Raw genomic sequence first — 19,621 nt, forward strand, 5'->3', positions numbered from 1 at the left:
TCGGTGGTAATTTTGTGCTGTTTGAAAAAAAACATCTTAAATCCTGGTCAGGCTGGTCTGTTGGCTGTTGTAGACCAGCTAAAATTGGCAAACCAGATTAAGATGTCTTTTTTTAGCATTGCACTGTAAAATCTGTAAAGTTTGAGAACCACTGCTTTGAGTGGTAAACTGAGAATGAGAAACAAGGAGTCAGTTTAATCATTTACATTTTATTGGAAATCAGTCAATACACAGAACATGAGCAGAATTATTTTGTCATGTTAATCATCATCACTTTGTTACTGCTGAGAGACAGTGAAGTGTGTCGGAATAATCATTAAACATCAAAGATTTAAGCCCCAAATACAGAGAATATCGCTCTCTCAATCTTTATCTCAATCTCTCTCTATTAAACGGGTGTTAAAAGCTTCTCATTTTTGTAAGACAACACCTCTCTCTCTTTCAAGTACCTCTTCTGTCCGCTCGTCTATCCTGAGACACTCATCCTTGCTGCTCAATTTATGGTCTTAACAATTGTTCGTCAAAAATGTGTCTGTCAAGGGAGCTCACCTGATCTACCTCACAATTGATAGAGACACAGTGGGGTTAATCAAGTTACAAGACATGCACCACACGCATACACCTGGAGAACTAATGCATTGAAAACATGAGAAAGTTCTTCTTTCAGCTGAGGTTCACAAGCTACATACATACAGAGGTCTTCAACTGAAGATACATGTAATGCAGAAGATTATAAAAAAACACTTAGGCTCTTAGGGTTCATTGTTAAAGGTTTGGGGTTTTAGGTTGAAAATGTTAGGGACAAGTTAGGAACAAAAAAAGATGGTTTGGAGTATTATGATTTCTTAGGGAGTAGGTCTAGAGTGTAGCCTATAGGGTGTAGATTTAAGAGTGTAGGTTAAGAGTATAAAGTTTAGAATGCAGAGCATAGTTTGAGTATTTTAACTAGGGCTGACGGTTTTAACGTGTTCATTTAGTGCGATTAATTAATGAAAATTAATACGTTAATTAATGCGATTAATCATGCCCCCCAACCTGTACATAAATTCCATTAAGAGGAATGTTCCTACCATCAAAGCAGCTCAAGCTAAGTGTTAGTCACCCCAACTAACATAAAAAGGTCGGACGAAAATGGGACCTGTAGCGAACATCCAAAATGGCCTGGGAACGTCCTGTGTTGAACGTTACAAAATTAACCACATACAGACCTAAGCGGACATTGGCGAACATCTGGGGGACATCCCCCGTTTGCTGGGACCTTGTTGCAGTAGGGGGCAGTCAGCGCTCCTGCTGTACAGGCAACACGCTTAGTCAAACCAATGAGAGCAACAGGCAGCACAGCTTTCCACAGATAGACACGCTTTTGTGCTCGAACACAGCTTGACCAAGCACAACAGAATTCTGGAATCTCAAGATGCGTTTTTCAAAGTTTCAAACTACGTTTAACTTGACACAGCGTCCTCAAAACACAGCTCTCATGACTAGAGACGCTGAAAACTAGTGAGATGTAACAACCAAAGTGAGACACTCCAAAAGCATCCGTTGGACATACGAGTACATAGACTAACGATTAAAAATGGAGCAAAGTGAAGTAGGCAAATAGGGATATGGAAACAAACAATATTTTGACACTTAAAGCCACTGTTAGGTTTTACTTATCTGTTGCCACAATGTGATATAATGAATTTGTATCTGAATTATAATAATTATTTTATCAATTACCTTCATTTGGGGGCACTTCTCAGGAGATATTGATTTGCAATTAATTGCGATTAATTCGATTAATCGGCATATAATTAATTTGATTAAAATGTTTAATCGATTGACAGCTCTAGTTTTAACACAAGTTTAGAATATAGAGCATATAGAGTTTAAGTTTAGAAGTGTAGGCTAGAGGTTGGAGTGCAAGTTAGAATGTAGGGTGTAGGTTCAGAGTTTAGAGTGAATATTTAGAATGTAGGTTTAGAGTTTGGGTGCAGGTTAAGAATGTAGAGTTTAAGTTTAGGGTGCAGTTGTGGTGGTTTCCTCTATCTCTCCCCAGCTGAAATCTCCACTAATTTCAAACAGATTGAAATCTCTTGGAGCCAGGTCATCACATCTGTCTGGGTGCAGCAGATACCCGCTGAATGTGCTGCTGGACTCGGTGTTGGTGTATGCACCATTAGTGGTGGTGTCTCGCACCTGCAGCCACACCCAGTCTCCCTGGCTCAGGTTCAGTACCACCTGCTGAGAGGCAATGTTCAGTTCCACTGGTGTAGTCGTCTTCAACACCGGCTCAAAGTTGACGAAGAGTCCGACTTTCAGTGGACGTGTGGACACTTGCAGGTGGTAACTAAACACATAGGTTCCATTAATGGGGGCCGTATAGACGCCATTTTCAGGGTTGTAGTTCTGAAGCAGGTTGTAGATGACACGTTTGAATGGTACTGGACGATTGGGTAGGGGAAAGGAGGTGGTTAGGGCGGCTGAGAAAGCAGATTGCACTGCGGGCGAACAAGGTCCGGGCAAACCCGTGTATCCTATATTGCCCTGAGAACCTTTGGGTCCCGTGGCTCCCCCTGGACCCTGTGGCCCTGTTACACCCATGTCTCCCTTTTCGCCCTTTTGCCCCTGAGGACCCTGCGTCCCTGGAGCCCCATCATGACAGTTGCACAAGCCCTGTGGACCCAGGTCACCCTTTTGCCCAGGTACACCTGGAATACCAGGCTCGCCCGCCACGCCAGGATCACCCTTTAGCCCTTTTGGACCAGGCTCTCCGTTAAGCCCAGGTAACCCTCTTGCACCTGCAGGGCCAGGAAGACCTGCCTCACCTGTCGGTCCTGGTACGGGCTCACAGGTTTCTGGGCACTGGCCATCATCTCCTTTTGGACCCGGCTCACCTACAGCACCGGATTGACCTGAGTCACCCTTGTCACCTGAGAAACACAGATATGTGCAACGATGTTCACCGGGGCCATTGATAGACATTTTGTGGCTCGATGTTCATGTATTTGTAAATACTGACCTTTAAACCCACGGTCTCCCTTCGGCCCTGGGCGTCCAATGGGACCTATTTCACCCTTGTCCCCGAATTCACCTTTCTCACCTGTGAATGAGAAATTACATTGGTAATTTCATTTGGTACATTGTGTTATTAACATGGAGTTGGGAAGTAACTACCTAAGTTGTTAGTTTGCTGCTGACGTAAATGTGAAGTGTGTCAGTTTTTTGGTACTATTTGCCACCAAACAACATTGCAAGGGCTGGGTTTTTGGAGAAATTTTAAATACTGTTCTTTATCAATATGATTCTGTCACACTACTTGAGATTGTATTGTAGCTAATTAACTTTCAAAAGAGCGGGTTGTCTGTAGTTTAAAGAAACATTTCGGGTGCATTACAAGTTAAGCTCAATCGACAGCATTTGTGGCATAATTGGTAACTATTTAAAAACAATAAAAGTGAGGCACTTACAATGGAAGTGAATGGGGGCCAATCCGTAGACGTTAAAAGACTCACTGTTTCAAAAGATTGAGCTTAACTTGACTGAACCAGGAATATTAACTACTACTGAGTCGCTTGTAGCTTGGCGAAATACACTCACTAAGCACTTTATTAGGAACACCTGTACAACTACTTATTCATGCAATTATCTAATCAGCCAATTGTGTGGCAGCAGTGCAATACATAAAAGAATGCAGATACGGGTCAGGAGCTTCAGTTAATGTTCACATCAACCATCAGTATGGGGGAAAAAAAAAATTCTCAGTGATTTGGACTGTGGCATGATTGTTGGTGCCAGACGGGCTGGTTTGAGTATTTCTGTAACTGCTGATCTCCTGGGATTTTCACACACAACAGTCTCTAGAATTTACTCAGAATGGTGCCAAAAACAAAAAACATCCAGTGAGTGGCAGTTCTGTGGACGGAAACGCCTTGTTGATGTGAGAGGTCAACGGAGAATGGCCAGAATAGTTTGAGCTAACAGAAAGGCTACGGTTACTCAGGTAACCACTCTGTACAATTGTAGAGGGCAGAATATCATCTCAGAATGCACAACATGTTGAACCTTGAGACGGATGGGCTACAACAGATGACGACCACGTCGGACACTTCATCACGACCATAGTGTTCATAATAAAGTGCTCATTGAGTGTAGCTTACCCAACACTGATAAACACACACATTCATACTCAAATTAAGTCATTACCCTTACTTAATTGAATTGTCAATAGTACAAGTAATTTAATGTTTTTCATTTAGATTAAATCAGCTTTATTGAGTCAACATAATTTAGTGGGATTAGGTCAAATCAATGTACTATAGTAGTTTAAACTCAATTTACTAAGGTTTTATTCAATGATTTTTATTATGTTGGACCAACGTAATTTAATTTATTAATCATTATTATATGCCAGGTGAGCAAGCGTAAGGAGAAGGAAACAGTTGCACTGTCAAATTAATAGCAACTGATTATAGAGTTAAGCAGCACTTAAATCAAGTTTCAGTTGAAAGTGAAAATTCATTCTCAACGTAAACACAAGTGCCATTCTTCACCACAAAGTTAACCCCTAATACAGCATAAAAAGACACTCTCTATTTAAATACCAATTTAACAGAACAAAATGTTGTAGAATTGTGTTGCTTTAGTTCATTTTAATTAAGTAAACTGAACAAGCAGCAAAAACCCTTTCTTTGAGTGTATTAAGAAACTGCATAGTATGAGTCTCACCCTTAATGCCGGGACGTCCCGTGAACCCTGGGCGGCCAGTAAGCCCTGTGAGGCCTCTTGGACCTGGACTACCAGGACTTCCTGTGAGTTACAAATTCAATTCGTAAAACACTCAACAATAGTGAACAAAAAACAAATTTGTAAGAACATACTTTGAAGTTCAACTCTCTCTCTCTCTCTCTGTGTGTGTGTGTGTGTGTGTGTATACCTGGTAGTCCGCGGTCTCCTTTATCTCCTTTCGGTCCTTTTTTTCCAGAGCATGCAGAACAGATGCAGTACCACGGTACCTGATTTGCTGTAGGCGGAACTGCAGCGTCCAGAAGGAACTGACAGTAGGACAAATCGGGCTCTGCCACCGGCCCCAACGGAAGGCTCTCATTGGGTAATATCCCACGAAACTCAGGAACTGAAGCACACTGACCAAGAGACAAACAAACAAGCACCCCCACAATACTCCTCACACCCTGTGGACAAACAGTATAAAAGATGAGATATTACGAGTCAAGTCTATTCAAAACACCATTACTCACCCTGGAGTGTAAATTGTAATTATTCCCTAAACTATTACAGGAGTATGTTTTAATATCAATATCATCAGTATGTAGGTAATTACAAGTGAAGGCCGATTGATAGACAGATAGATACATAGGAAGATCAATCGCCTACCATGTTCCAATGATGAAGCATGTTCTTCTTCCTCACTCAGAGCAAAGTGTGTGAAAAAATCTCTGATGGCCAGACAACTCGCACTTATATACCTGCAGCCACACCTGTGTGTGTGTTTGATTTAACATGTGTTTGTGTGTGTGTCTGTGTGTTTGAGTGTGAGTGTGTTTGATTTAATGTGTGTTTGTGTGTGTGTGAGAGAGAGTGAGTGTATTTTGATTTTTTTCCTTCATTCTTTACAACCTCATTAGTGCCAGATTATGATGAGTAATAATAGTGGAGAGAGAACAGGAGAATGCTTGTGTCTTTGTGTGTGTGATACAGCAGTGTTGAGTGCAGGCGCGGCTGTAACACGAGAGATTTGATACTTCTCTGGAGATGATTTATAATGCAGGGAGGTCTGGGAACACGGCAGTCATCTGACCCCCCATGACCCGATTCATGTCAGATCACACACACAAATACAGACACAGAGGGTTTTCTTACTTTAATTACTAATAAACAGAAATGATTAAGCTACACATCCAGTGTCTGATCATAGATTTGTTAATAACATTGAATAGTATGACATTCTGTCACCATTTTTGTCTTTCCAAACCTGTAGGACTTTTTTTTTTTGTAGAATATGAAAGGGTATTTTAGTAGAATGTCCCGCGTGCACTTTTCAATGTAATTACCCCTCAGATGCCCAAGCAGAGATATTGATGATTACTTTTTTTTTCTCCTTCTTGAATGTGTTTTTAGGAAGCTTCTGATCATCAAAAATCTTGACTTTTTAAGAGTACAGTGCATCCGGAAAGTATTCACAGCGCTTCACTTTTTCCACATTTTGTTATGTTACAGTCTTATTCCAAAATGGATTAAATTCATTATTTTTATTCTACAAACAATACCCCATAATGACAATGTGAAAGAAGTTTGTTTGAAATCTTTGCAAATTTATTAAAAATAAAAAAACGAAAAAATAAAATCACATGTACATAAGTATTCACAGCCTTTGCCATGACACTCAAAATTGAGCTCAGGTGCATCCTGTTTCCACTGATCATCCTTGAGATGTTTCTACAACTTGATTGGAGTCCACATGTGGTAAATTCAGTTGATTGGACATGATTTGGAAAGGCACACACCTGTCTATATAAGGTCCCACAGTTAACAGTGCATGTCAGAGCACAAACCAAGCCATGAAGTCCAAGAAATTGTCTGTAGACCTCCGAGACAGGATTGTATCGAGGCACAGATCTGGGGAAGGGTACAGAAACATTTCTGCAGCATTGAAGGTCCCAATGAGCACAGTGGCCTCCATCATCCGTAAATGGAAGAAGTTTGGAACCACCAGGACTCTTCCTTGAGCTGGCCGCCTGGCCAAACTGAGCGATCGGGGGAGAAGGGCCTTAGTCAGGGAGGTGACCAAGAACCCGATGGTCACTCTGACAGAGCTCCAGCGTTTCTCTGTAGAGAGAGGAGAACCTTCCAGAAGAACAACCATCTCTGCAGCACTCCACCAATCAGGCCTGTATGGTAGAGTGGCCAGACGGAAGCCACTCCTCAGTAAAAGGCACATGACAGCCCACCTGGAGTTTGCCAAAAGGCACCTGAAGGACTCTCAGACCATGAGAAACAAAGATTGAACTCTTTGGCCTGAATGGCAAGCATCATGTCTGGAGGAAACCAGGCACCGCTCATCACCTGGCCAATACCATCCCTACAGTGAAGCATGGTGGTGGCAGCATCATGCTGTGGGGATGTTTTTCAGCGGCAGGAACTGGGAGACTAGTCCGGATCGAGGGAAAGATGAATGCAGCAATGTACAGAGACATCCTTGATGAAAACCTGCTCCAGAGCGCTCTGGACCTCAGACTGGGACGAAGGTTCATCTTCCAACAGGACAATGACCCTACGCACACAGCCAAGATAACAAAGGAGTGGCTCCGGGACAACTCTGTGAATGTCCTTGAGTGGCCCAGCCAGACCCCAGACTTGAACCCGATTGAACATCTCTGGAGAGATCTGAAAATGGCTGTGCACCGACGCTCCCCATCCAACCTGATGGAGCTTGAGAGGTCCTGCAAAGAAGAATGGGAGAAACTGCCCAAAAATAGGTGTGCCAAGCTTGTAGCATCATACTCAAAAAGACTTGAGGCTGTAATTGGTGCCAAAGGTGCTTCAACAAAGTATTGAGCAAAGGCTGTGAATACTTATGTACATGTGATTTTTTTTTTTTTTTTTTTTTAATACATTTGCAAAGATTTCAGACAAACTTCTTTCACGTTGTCATTATGGGGTATTGTTTGTAGAATTTTGAGGAAAATAATGAATTGAATCCATTTTGGAATAAGGCTGTAACATAACAAAATGTGGAAAAAGTGAAGCGCTGTGAATACTTTCCGGATGCACTGTATAATGTTTTGTGGTGAATTTTGAGTGACTTCAGAAAACAATGGCAGTCTATGGGAAATCTTGCTTTTTAAGCACATTTTGCTTTGATGTGACTATTGTGTGACTATTAGCATGACTGTGACATTCAATATGCAGTTTTTTGTCATGTATATTTATCAAAAATGGATCTACAAAATGCCCAGATAGTGTCAATTTTCAAGACAACTAGAAAATAATCAAATAAAATATATGTTGATGTTTTATTTTTCATATATCAAAGAGAAAATGCAAGAAATCAGGACAAATGAATCCTGTTCTAGATTACTTCCACACTCAAATTTCCTGAGACGCAACTGGCTGTCAGACACATTTTAAGCTACACATAATCTACACATAAGATACACATACTGAAGTATTTTCTCAGTAAAAATATTTCAGCTCTGTAGATCATACTTTGAAGCTCCAAAAATCACATAAAGGCAGCATAAAAGTAGGCTAATCCATACGACTTCAGTGGTTAAATCAATGTCTTCAGAAGCGATCTAATGTAATTCCTTTTTCACTGTACATCTTCCCATTGCAGTCTTTAGGCACAGTCCTGATTTCAAGCTCAATTACACTTCCTACGGCTTGACGCAAGTGTAACCAAGCTTGAAATCATGATCGCCAAGGAGACTGCAGATGTCAAGGTTTATAGTGACAACTGAATTACATTTTGGTCTGTTCTCACCTAAAACTGATTAGATCGCTTCTGGATTAAACCACTGGAGTCTTCTGGATTACTTTTATGCTGCCTTTATGTGCTTTTTGGAGCTTCAAAGTTTTGGACCCCAATTACTTGCATGTTTTAGAACATTTAAATGCATAAATCACACAAAAATTAAAATTCTGTAATCATTACCTCACCCACATTTATTTCAAACTTGTATGACTGTTTCTTCCATGGAATACAATAATTAAATGTTAGTCTTAGTCACCACTCACTTGCATTGTATGCAAAAATTGATGGAAAAAAGTGAATGGTGACTGAAGCTAACATTCTGCCCAACATCTCCTGTTGTGTTCCATGGAAGAAAGGACCTCATACAGATTTGGAACAACATGAGTATGAGTATGTGACAAAATATTTATTTTTGGGTGAACTGTAAGAGAAAAGTTCAAGAGATTGATTCCTAAGATATTTCTGGAAGCTAGTGCGGGAAGATTATTTCAACATCAAGGTACATTGTTTGAAGAGAACATATTCTAATGAGTGGAACTGAGGAAGTGTGCATTGACAAGATGTGAAACACAGATGTGAAAATGGACAAACAAAGCCATTGACGGTCCTCCGCCCAGCTCGTGACCCTGTTTCTACTGTCCTTGTGTTTTCTTTACGGTGCTATTCTATATTTACTGTCTTTATGAAGAATTCTATTATTACTGTGTGTCACATAACTGCTCCGAAGAGATATATCTACAGTTACACACAGCACTGAGGCTGTGCATTTGTACACACATGACGCTCACCAAAATGGATCTACCCTTAATTCCCCCACACGGATCTGCCTTCTGGTGGCAATCATATTTTAACACTGGAGTGGATGTTTTATCAATTAAAGTGAACAAAGTACATTTTGGTTTGGCTTTAGAACATTCCATCTGAAGAAAAAGTCTTTAAAAAAGTCAATTAAAACCATATGTGCTAATAAATTGCATTGTGTACTTTAAGAGCAATATGCTAATATTTTGATAATATCAACTCCGTTATGTTTTGAAAATGGGTCAGTGACATGATGCTCATTGTTTTGTCCAGATATATTACGTTAAAATGTAATTGATCAAAAAACAATTACTCCCCCTTGGTAACTCATCGAGTAAAGACACTGACTACCACCCCTGGAGTCACAAGTTGGAATCCAGGTTGTGCTGAGTGACTCCAGCCAGGTCTCCTAAGCAACCAATTGGCCCGGTTGCTAGGGTGGGTAGAGTCACATGGGGGTAACCTCCTCGTGGTCGCTATAATGTGGTTCTCACTCTCAGTGGGGTGCGTGGTGAGTTGTGCGTGGATGGAGAATAGCGTGAAGCCTCCACACGGGCTAGGTCTCCGCGGTAACACGTTCAACAAGCCACGTGATAAGATGCGCGGATTGACGGTCTCAGACGCGGAGGCAACTGAGATTCGTCCTCCTCCACCCGGATTGAGGCGAGTCACTACACCACCACGAGGACTTAGAGCGCATTGGGAATTGGGCATTCCGAATTGGGGAGAAAATCAAAACATTACTTGAATTTGCATCTACTATGATGAAGAGTCATTTTGATGTTTTTGAGGGTAAAAAATGTCTATAAAACAGGGAGGATTCCTTTAGGTGAGTGCGTCTGTGTGTCTGTGTCTGTGTGAGTGTGTGTGTGTGTGTGTGTGTGTGTGGTGAGAGTGCGTGTGTGCGTGCGTGTGTGGGCAGGTTTAAGTGGTTTACGAGGACTTTTCTTTAGGTTATAAACTGGTAATTACAAGGGTATTATGCTATAAATGTGGTTAATGAGGACATTTCTAGTGTCCCCATAATTCAAATCGCTTATAAAAAAAATCACACTAAACGATGTTTTATTGAAAATGTAAAAATACAGAAAGTTTTTTGTGAGGGTTAGGTTTAGGGGTAGGGTTAGGGTTAGGGGATAGAATCTATAGTTCATACAGTATAAAAATCATTATGTCTATGGAGAGTCCACATAATGATAGCTAAACCAACATGTGTGTGTGTGTGTGTGTGTGTGTGTGTGTGTGTGTTTGAGTGAGTGAGTGAGAGTGTGTATGTGCGTAAAAATGTAAAAATAGATTGTCAATGGAGTAACCCTACAAAAACATAGAAATTCGTGACTCAAAAATATAAAAAATATTCTTAACCTTGAACAATAAGTTTGAATTTTTTTTTTTAAATGAATGTTTAAGTTGTGTACCCTCTCCTCCTGTATTCAAGGAGCAATGGACATGTTTTTTCTTGGATACACCACGTGCATTTTTAAAGTCATTAAATATATATTTTTGTTTAAGTTGAAAATCCTTTTTTTTTTTTTTTTTTTTAAGATAATTCTTTATCATCTCAGACAACCCTATTTTTCAATGACCCATATGAAATTAAAGAGATTTATTAAACTGTATTTTTTTTCTTTGTGGTATTTTTCATGAAAATATCAGGTCAGGGCAAATTGTCATGTGTTTTAAATGCGGTAATTGTATCCAGTCTAAATGTGTGTAGGCCAAAAACAATGGCTTGGAAGTTTTTTTGTGTGTTTAACGTTGGCATCTGCTAGCCCGTTGTGATAGCTCCTCTTACCGGTGGGTGGCGCTCTTAGTCTCTCTTCTTTCTCCCGGTTGTTTTGTTCAGTCCTATCCGCGTGGCGGCGCTGTGAGACCCCCGGTGCCCGCTGCAACACGTCTCTGTGTGTATGAATCCCGGGGGCTGCAGCGGAGCGCAGGATGGCGGCTGCAGTCGGTGCGGCTGCTGCGGAGGCCGAATCGTCGGACAGTGAGCCGGAGCAGGAGCACGGATCCCCGCAGAAACTCATCCGGAAGGTCTCCACATCCGGTCAGATCAGGAGCAAGGTAAATATATCATATAAGTGTGTGTGGGTTTCATTTGCAGAGAAATGAAGCGCATCTGACCAACAGCCCGTCCAACATCCACGACATTTCCTGCGTGTCCAGACCCTCCGGTACTGACCGACACCGAGCGCGTGTAGAACATAACGGTACCGCGCGGATCTGTGACGAGCGAGACTGCGCGCGTGCGTCCGGCTGTTTGGCTGCGATACAAAATTTGTAACCGTTTTTTTTTTTTTTTTTTTTTTTTTTTGGAATCTTTGAGGATGTAAATGTAACATTGTAATTTTTGGCTCAGTGAGGCTAAGAATGTTACATTGTAGCAGTTGTACGGAATCTGTAATTATGCAGATGCAACACTGTAAACTTCGGCTCAGTGGAATTACAACTTTGCAACAAATATTCAATAAGAAATAATTACGATAGTTTCTCCCATAATATCATAGTAATTACAGTGGGTGCAAACAGTGGTACGTTGTTTTAACCAACACTAGCTATTGTTATTTTTTAAAGCTTCTTTCACTGGTTGAAGTAAATTCCTTATTAATTAATTTTAACTTTACAGTTAGCAATAACTCTCTGTAAATACATAGACATTTTGATGGAAACTGTATTTAAGCCATAGGCTGGCCGTCCATTCATTCATCCATTTATTTATTTATTTGTTGGCCTGTATAATGTGTACATGCTGTGCATTTTACAAAAGCCCAACCCTTAAAAAAATTCATTGTGGTTACCTTATGTAATGTCCAAATACCATAGTTACTACAGTTATTGTTATTACAGTAAAACGTTGGTTATGTTCTGCTTTAAATATTTTGATGTCAACAGGCTTGTGTGTTGGGTTATGGTTAGGTTTAGGGTTATGGTATAGCAAATATAATTTTCTTAGTATGAAAACTATTGATTCTTTGAGTGGTCCTCATTAATATAGCTTCAAAGATGCTATAGGACTTTGTGCAGACTGGAGAGGGTCCACACTGCTTTCATTATATGCCCTTAAGATCGTAATGAAATCATGTTTAACATCACATTTTCCTGTGTTATTAACAGATGAAGTCTGTTCAAAATACTTATGTGATTAAAAGAAGTAAAAAGAAGGTAAAACTGTTTTTATGAACATTGCAAGTCACTCTGGAAATATTTGCTGTCCCTGTTATGTGTGAAGACAGTGAAAACAGACACACAATTATATATATAATTTTGAGAATTATTTTTATATACTATATTATACGTATATAGGGCTGTCAATCGATAAACATTTTTAAATCAAATTAATTACATGATGTGCTGATTCATTTATCAAATTAATTGCATAAATCAGTATTTGCCGAGAAAGGCCCCAAATAAAAATAATTCAATAACAATAAAATAATTATATACAATTATTAGTGCTGTCGGTCGATTATTTTTTTTATTGCAATTAATCGCATACATTTTTGTAGTTAATTGCGATTAATCGCAGATTTTGAAAGTGCTCAAATTTGACACTATACTTATTTTCTTGTCAAAATTAATTTATTTCCATCTTAGGAAAGAAAACAATATAATGTAACAATATAATACTTTATTAACATTTTCCAAACAAAATGTACATGTTAAACTTTTTTTTATTAATCGCATGCGTTAGCACGTTAATTCTGACAGCTCTAACAATTATATTTAAATAGTTTTTAATAATAGATAAATATAATAATTAAAATACATTACACTATCGGGCAGATGAGTAAAGCATTGATTGGGCAATACAAAAAGTGATTTTTAAAAAGCAATATATTTTTTATTTGCATTTCATTGAACATAAATCATTAGCTACAGTCCACAACAATAATTTTTTTCAGTCCAGCTGTGTTTAAACACAAGAACGCGACCTCATCTTGTTCTGTCTACTGTTAAGTGTGCTTTGTTGTCTTTACAGTTGTGCATGTTCAGCTGGAGTTGCGCTAACTGCCCCGTGCTGACTGAGACTCATATAAGCATGAAGGTGAAGCTGCAATTAAGGTCCTGGGGCATTATTAATTGCTGTATTTTTTTAATTAATCGTACTGAATTATTATGGTATATATACAGTATATTAGGGCTGTCAAAATTAATGCATTAACGCATGAAGGTGTTTTTAAAGATTTCCTGTTTCAGTGGCACACCCAAAATTAAAGGCTTATGACTAAAAAAAAAACAAAAACAAGGATGGTCAAGGGTTTGGTATCATTGTAAAGAAAACTTTTCAGATTTTGTAATGATATACTGTAGATTGATGCATTCTGAGGCTCTCAGCCTAAGAAACTGCTGAAAAATCACAAAAACATTTGAGCCAAAAATTTACTCTCTTTCCCTCATTTTTTAGGGCCCAAGCACTGAAAGTGCAGAGGCTCTATTGTTCTGCTAAGGATTATTATTATTATTATTATTATTAGGGCCCAAGCACTGAAAGTGCAGGAAAAAACTCTCCAAATTGTACACACATATCAGAGTCATCTGCCATTAGGGCTGGGCAAAGTTGCAGGGGTGGAGGGGGGGAGGCCCTGTAGTGCCCCCTTGAAAATGGGCACGTAACCCCCATTGTAGCACCCCCATTTTTACCTACAGTCACCAAAATTGGTACATTCACCGATCAGCCACAGCATTAAAACCACCTGCCTAATATTGTGTAGGTCCCCCTCGTGTCGCCAAAACAGCGCCAGCCCGCATCTCAGAATAGCATTCAGAGATGATATTCTTCTCACCACAATTGTACAGAGTGGTTATCAGAGTTACCGTAGACTTTTTCAGTTCAAACCGGTCTGGCCATTCTCTGTTGACCTCTCTTTGCAAAATGCATATGATGGCTTAAGATTAGACAAACACAGAAAAGATGCAAAAGTTGCTCGATGCATGCCCTTTGCTTTGCATGGTAACAAATATAGCCACAGCTACAGAGCACCACTGAACTTGTGCCATATTACCCACATTTGGAGGGTGCTAGTTTCATACACTGGTTGGGATGCTTAAAAAAACAAATCAGTGTTTTGAAAGTGCCACAGTGTCACACTTTTCTAAGAAATCAACCTACAAATTGCTTACTTGTAGTTGACTCTGCATGTAGAGGTTGTTTCCGTATGACTTTCTTTCCTCTTTGGAAATTAAAGAAGATGTGAGTCAGAATGCTGGCCTCAGTCACCATTCACTTTCATACTTTAGATCAATCAACAGCTCTTTGAGTCTGATCACACAGAGGTGAGATGAAAGGGGTTGTTCTAACAGGTCGCTGCAGTATCTGCAGGCGTCCGTCTGTTGAAAGGTCATGTTTGACCGTGGGTGCTTCAGTGACAGAGATTTCAGAACATTAGTTCCTGAGTTCAGCTCACGATTCACTCTTTGAGACAATAAAAGCTCTGCATATGGTGAATATACGCTTAAATATTCCTGCATTGTCAGCTGTGACCTGAGCACTTGCAGAAATGTTCCGTCCATCAGACAGACAGATCAGTGTCACCGCTGTAAATCTAGAGGCTCTCTTGAAGGTCAACAGACAGTCCTGAAGTAATCATCCAGTATAAACTAGCTGTATTACAGTTACTCCTGATGCATAAGATCAGGTAGAAATGGCTGCTTAAGGTATCAACTGCATGTTACCACTTTTTTACAGTGTATACAAATGCAGTATCACTATAATGTAATGCAGTATTAGTAATATTCCAGCTGTATTACTAATATTGCAACAGTATTAGTGATATGTCTGCATAGTTACTGATATTTCTGCAATATATTATTGCAATATTCCTGTACATTTTTAGTATTGCTGTTAATTCTGCAGTTTTTTCATGCCATATCACTTAAACTCCTGCACAATTACTCATATTCCTATAGGTTCATTGTATGTTTATTCAACCAGAGGTACCCGGCTCAAAATGTTGCTTTTGATCATTCTGAAAGCATTACAGAGCTTTGCAGATGTACATTTCTGATATCAAAAAACCTGATATAGGTATTGCATGAACTGAAGAGCAACATGTGTGACTTATTCTTAAAAATAGTGCATTTTTAGACTCTCAAAAATAGAGATTTTGACATTGTTTTTATGTGAATATTCAGTGGTTTTCGACCATTTAAAATAGCTAAAATGTAACAATTTACAAATGGAGCCACACTGAGAGCCTTGTGTCTCTGGTATTTAAGCATGGAGCCTTAAAAATGAAGATATAAAAAGCAAAATCTTTAAAGAATGGTAAGATATCTTTTTTTTTTTTTTTCTCCCCAATGTGGAATGCCCAATTACCAATGCGCTCTAAGTCCTCGTGGTGGCGTAGTGACTCAATCTGGGTGGCGGAGGACGAATCTCAGTTGCCTCCGCGTCTGAGACCGTCAATCCGCGCATCTTATCACGTGGCTTGTTGAGCGCATTACCGCGGAGACCTAGCGCGTGTGGAGGCTTCACACTATTCTCCGCGGCATCCACGCACAACTCACCGCATGTCCCACCGAGAGCGAGAACCACATTATGGCGACCACGAGGAGGTTAACCCAATGTGACTCTACCCTCCCTAGCAACCGGGCCAATTTGGTTGCTTAGGAGACCTGGCTGGAGTCACTCAGCACGCTTGTGACTCCAGGTGTGGTAGTCAGCGTCTTGACTTGCTGAGCTACCCAGGCCCCCCCAAGATATCTTTGTACTTGTGGAGTTGTAGGTGTTTTTCCCTTTTTTGGAATCACGCCATTAGCATATAATGTCAGTCGGTGCTAAAGTCAACTGATTTTGGTAACAGATGTACCTATCTCTGTGTAAAAATTAAATAATGATGCTGCCACTTTTGTAAGGGTGTTTTTTTTTTTTTTTTTTTACCTGTAGTTTTGCCCCAAAATCATAGGCAAAAATTGTCATTTTGACCCCCCTCTGCAAAATAATGGATTGCATCATCATTTATGTTTACTTCAGAAAAAGTATTAACAAAATTAAACGTTTCAGCCATGGAAGTTTCTGAATTTTTTGTAATTTTTATTTGACATGAAATAACCCCATAATTTTTCAGTATAGCCGATGAGTTTGCTGGGATTTCCCTCTGCGGGGAGGAAAACCGTACAAAAGTGACACAGGTTCTCTCTCGGATGGTCGAAAAGCTCTGACTTGAGTGGCCAACTCTTAGTGAGCCTGAAGGTTTTTGGCTTGACAAATGGTTGTTGCAACTCGTCTTGCTATCCGGTGCCGTTTTTCCCTGAGCTGCATAAAGAGCTGGTCAAAACGGAGCGCTCGCCCTACTTTGCTCTTTCACGCAAAAGGGCTATGCTGAGATTCCTCCAGTTCTTCTCTGCATGGGGATGGAAATCCAGGCCTTGTCTGCTTACATCCTTGCTTGTAGGCAAGGTCCACGTGGCTGCAAGTCAGGCTTGTTTGCAGGGTTACCCGGCTGACTTGCTCAAGGATGTGGACGAAATTGGACCAGACCCTGAGTCGTTCAAAGAGCTGTGTTGCGCCACTGATCTGGTGCTCTAGGCTACAAAGATCACTCTGCAAGCCATCAGCAGGTCTGTGGGTAGCCTGGTGTCCAAAGAGCATCATCTCTAGCTGTTTTTCTTGGCAAACACCTTTGCCAGGTTGTATAACTTGGATGTGTCTTCCTTCTCTATTCCCAGATCCTTGATGCAAAGGAGGGTTGATTTCTCAGTGTTCACCACCTAACTAGCTAGTGTCATTGTGTTTGTTCTTTGGTTTTACTTATTCCTATTTGTCATATGAAGGGGAGACTTTAAATACACTAGAATTTGTTTATGTATCGCACAATACATATGGTATTGAATCGTGAGGGTCGTATCGTACGATACAAAATGATACAATATTTTTTTACACCCTTAGTGTACAGGTGTTCTTAATAAAGTGCTCAGTGAGTGTATATACGATTCCCATAGCTGCTACTGATGCAGCATCGAAGTGACCGACTTAAAAAGGAACGGTCTGGTTTTGACAAAAACCGTGGTTCCCTGAAAGGAGGGAACGAGACGCTGCGTTCGCATGCCGCACTTCTGATTTCTCGCTTTAAAGGGGCCGAGAGATACGCTCTCTTCCATCCAGTTGAAAAATCATGATGAAATAGCGCTGTGCTCCGGTTTATATGCTCACGATGACACGTACATCAGGGGCGGAGTGTCAAGCGCCATCTACCAATAAATTGCCGTGATTTTAAAGGGCTTCAGAGATCGTCCATCTGGGAGGAGTTTCCCATAGAGTCATCTACTGACGCAGCGTCTCATTCCCTCCTTTCAGGGAACTAAAGTTACAGTCGTAACCAGACCGTTTTAGTTTTTGAAAATATATGGGTGTATCTTCAACTTTAGACACTTTCATGTCCCAGGGGTTGATTCTTTTTAATTATTATTATTATTATTATTATTATTTTATGAAGGTCTCATTAAAACTGACTTGGAAACTTTTTACCAGACCTTCTTAATTTATTTTTGCTACTTTTCAAATGTCTTTTATCATTTCCAATCAAGCTGTAATTCTGCCAAATTATGCAATATTGCGAATTATGTGAAAATATTATGTAGTTGTGTGTATTTAAGATATATAAAATATTAGCTATGAAATTAGCCATAGCGAGTCATAATACAGAATTTGAGATTTGACAAAAATGGCATAAATCTGCTGTGATGCATGAACATACTCTGTTGGACATTGTTAGCAGACAGATTAAATAAACTAGTGAGAGTGTACATTTTTTTTTAAGACTTTCTAGAAGTCATCAGTGCTAAAAGTACCATGCCAGGGCTCCAGACTAAAATGGTCGCAAATGCAACCAAATATAATTGATTGTGACAATAATTTAAAATCTAGTTGCCATTGGCGACAGTCAGGTTGTGTGCGTTCATATGCGGTTTCGTCAGATATCATCTTGTGAGTTATTGAGTACATCTTTAGAGTGCGCACTAGTGTGTCTCGCGCTGCTTTTCACCCTTTCGGTAATTCTACGATGCGGGCATATTAGCATTATATATAGTGACGTAGTTATGTTATGACGTAAATGAAATGGTGAATCGGTTTTTTGAACCAGTTCATTGAAACGAACCATCCGAAAGAACTGGTTCACGGAAAAGAATCGGACTTCCCATAACTAGTTCTGTTTCTGACGAGCTTGCTGCACCACACGCAAAAAACAAACCCAGCGCGAGAGAGTCTTGAACAAATGACTCTTTTGAACCGGATCTTTTTTATGAATCACCTGAAAAGAACTGAGGGTTTGAACTCAGGAGCTCAGGTTAGCAGTTTGAATCAGATTCACTTTCTCAGCGAATCAGCCGTCAGTGAGCTCACATCTGGGCGTGCACACATTTCAAAATAAGAGTCCCATGCGTATTTCGGGCTTCTTTATAATTAAGTCCCGTATTGTGTCCACTTTTTTTCTTTCTTCTGGTTGTTATTGATTGGAATTGGAGTAGCACAATAAACTGCATCTGGGATTTAATTAGATTTGCACTCTTGTAGTCTCTGTGTCTGGGCCATCCGGTATCCGTAAAGAAAGACTAAGACAATATAAATATATATATATATATATATATATATATATATATATATATACAGTACTGTGCAAAAGTTTAGGCACTTGTGAAAAATGTTGCATAGTGAGGATGTCTTCAAAAATAATGAGATAAATAGTTTTCATTTATCACTTAATGTCACACAAAGTCCAGTAAATATAAAAAAGCTAAATCAATATTCGGTGTGACCACCTTTACCTTTAAAACAGCACCAATTCTCCTAGATACACCTGGACACAGTTTTTCTTGGTTGTTGGCAGATAGGATGTTTCAAGATTCTTGGAGAATTCGCCACAGTTCTTCTGTCTATTTCGTCTGTCTCAATTGTTTCTGTCTCTTTATGTAATCTCAGACTGACACGATGTTCAGTGGGGGGCTCTGTGGGGACCATGACATCTGTTGCAGGGCTCCCTGTTCTTCTATTCTATTCTATTTGCAAAAGTAATGTTTGGGAGTCTAACATTTATATTTCCTATTGACACACTAAAACTGAAGATATAAATAACCATCTTAAGACAAATGCTTTTGTGAAATATCTTAAGTGCATCTTAAGACTTTTCCACAGTACTGTATATTTATATATGCATATATACACATATGAGATCAAGCTTTTGACACTTAGGGCAATTGAGAGACTTGTTCACAACTATTACACAAGGTACAAACATTCATTGATGCTCAAGAAGACAACAAACTACTATATGCATACTGTAATTTATGTAATTATCTGTAATGTAGATTCTGAAGGGCAGTACTAAATAAAAAATCTTGTATCTC

At 39.7% G+C, this 19,621-nt stretch overlaps 2 protein-coding genes across 5 annotated transcripts in view; one reads left to right on the top strand and one right to left on the bottom strand.

The window, feature by feature from the left end:
• Positions 1-167: 167 nt before the first annotated feature.
• LOC127422602 (collagen alpha-2(VIII) chain) lies at positions 168-14,508 on the bottom strand. Of its 2 annotated transcripts, none has more exons than XM_051666267.1 (5): positions 14,399-14,508; positions 4,919-5,174; positions 4,711-4,791; positions 3,005-3,085; positions 168-2,915 (listed from the first exon to the last, which is right to left on the bottom strand). In XM_051666267.1, exons 1-5 carry the CDS (start codon positions 14,414-14,416, stop codon positions 2,002-2,004), a joined length of 1,350 nt encoding a protein of 449 aa, XP_051522227.1. In that variant the 5' UTR covers positions 14,417-14,508; the 3' UTR covers positions 168-2,001. The 2 variants fall into 2 exon arrangements, with proteins under 2 accessions (XP_051522227.1, XP_051522226.1); XM_051666266.1 differs by lacking the exon at positions 14,399-14,508 and adding an exon at positions 5,377-6,054.
• Positions 11,023-19,621, top strand: part of LOC127422580 (diacylglycerol kinase delta-like) — a 45,413-nt gene continuing 36,814 nt past the window's right edge. The window contains exons 1-2 of one of the 3 annotated variants that reach the window (XM_051666225.1): positions 11,023-11,341; positions 13,257-13,322. In XM_051666225.1, the coding sequence (XP_051522185.1) occupies positions 11,216-11,341; positions 13,257-13,322 (192 nt within the window). In that variant the 5' untranslated portion in view covers positions 11,023-11,215. Of the gene's footprint in view, positions 11,342-13,256; positions 13,340-19,621 lie in introns of those variants that run through there. The other 2 variants (XM_051666227.1, XM_051666228.1) reach the window with 2 other exon arrangements.

Source organism: Myxocyprinus asiaticus, chromosome 31, assembly GCF_019703515.2.
Source record: "Myxocyprinus asiaticus isolate MX2 ecotype Aquarium Trade chromosome 31, UBuf_Myxa_2, whole genome shotgun sequence".
NCBI classification, from domain to species: Eukaryota; Metazoa; Chordata; class Actinopteri; order Cypriniformes; family Catostomidae; genus Myxocyprinus; species Myxocyprinus asiaticus.

What these genes read in the sequence shown, in the direction of transcription:
- LOC127422602 (XM_051666266.1), bottom strand. Translation starts at nt 5,397, where the DNA reads ATGCTTCATCATTGGAACATG. An exon ending in GGGACGTCCCGGCATTAAGG is followed by an intron (nt 3,086 to 4,710) that starts GTGAGACTCATA and finishes TCTCATTCACAG; the next exon opens with GTGAGAAAGGTGAATTCGGG. An exon ending in GGGAGACCGTGGGTTTAAAG is followed by an intron (nt 2,916 to 3,004) that starts GTCAGTATTTAC and finishes TGTGTTTCTCAG; the next exon opens with GTGACAAGGGTGACTCAGGT.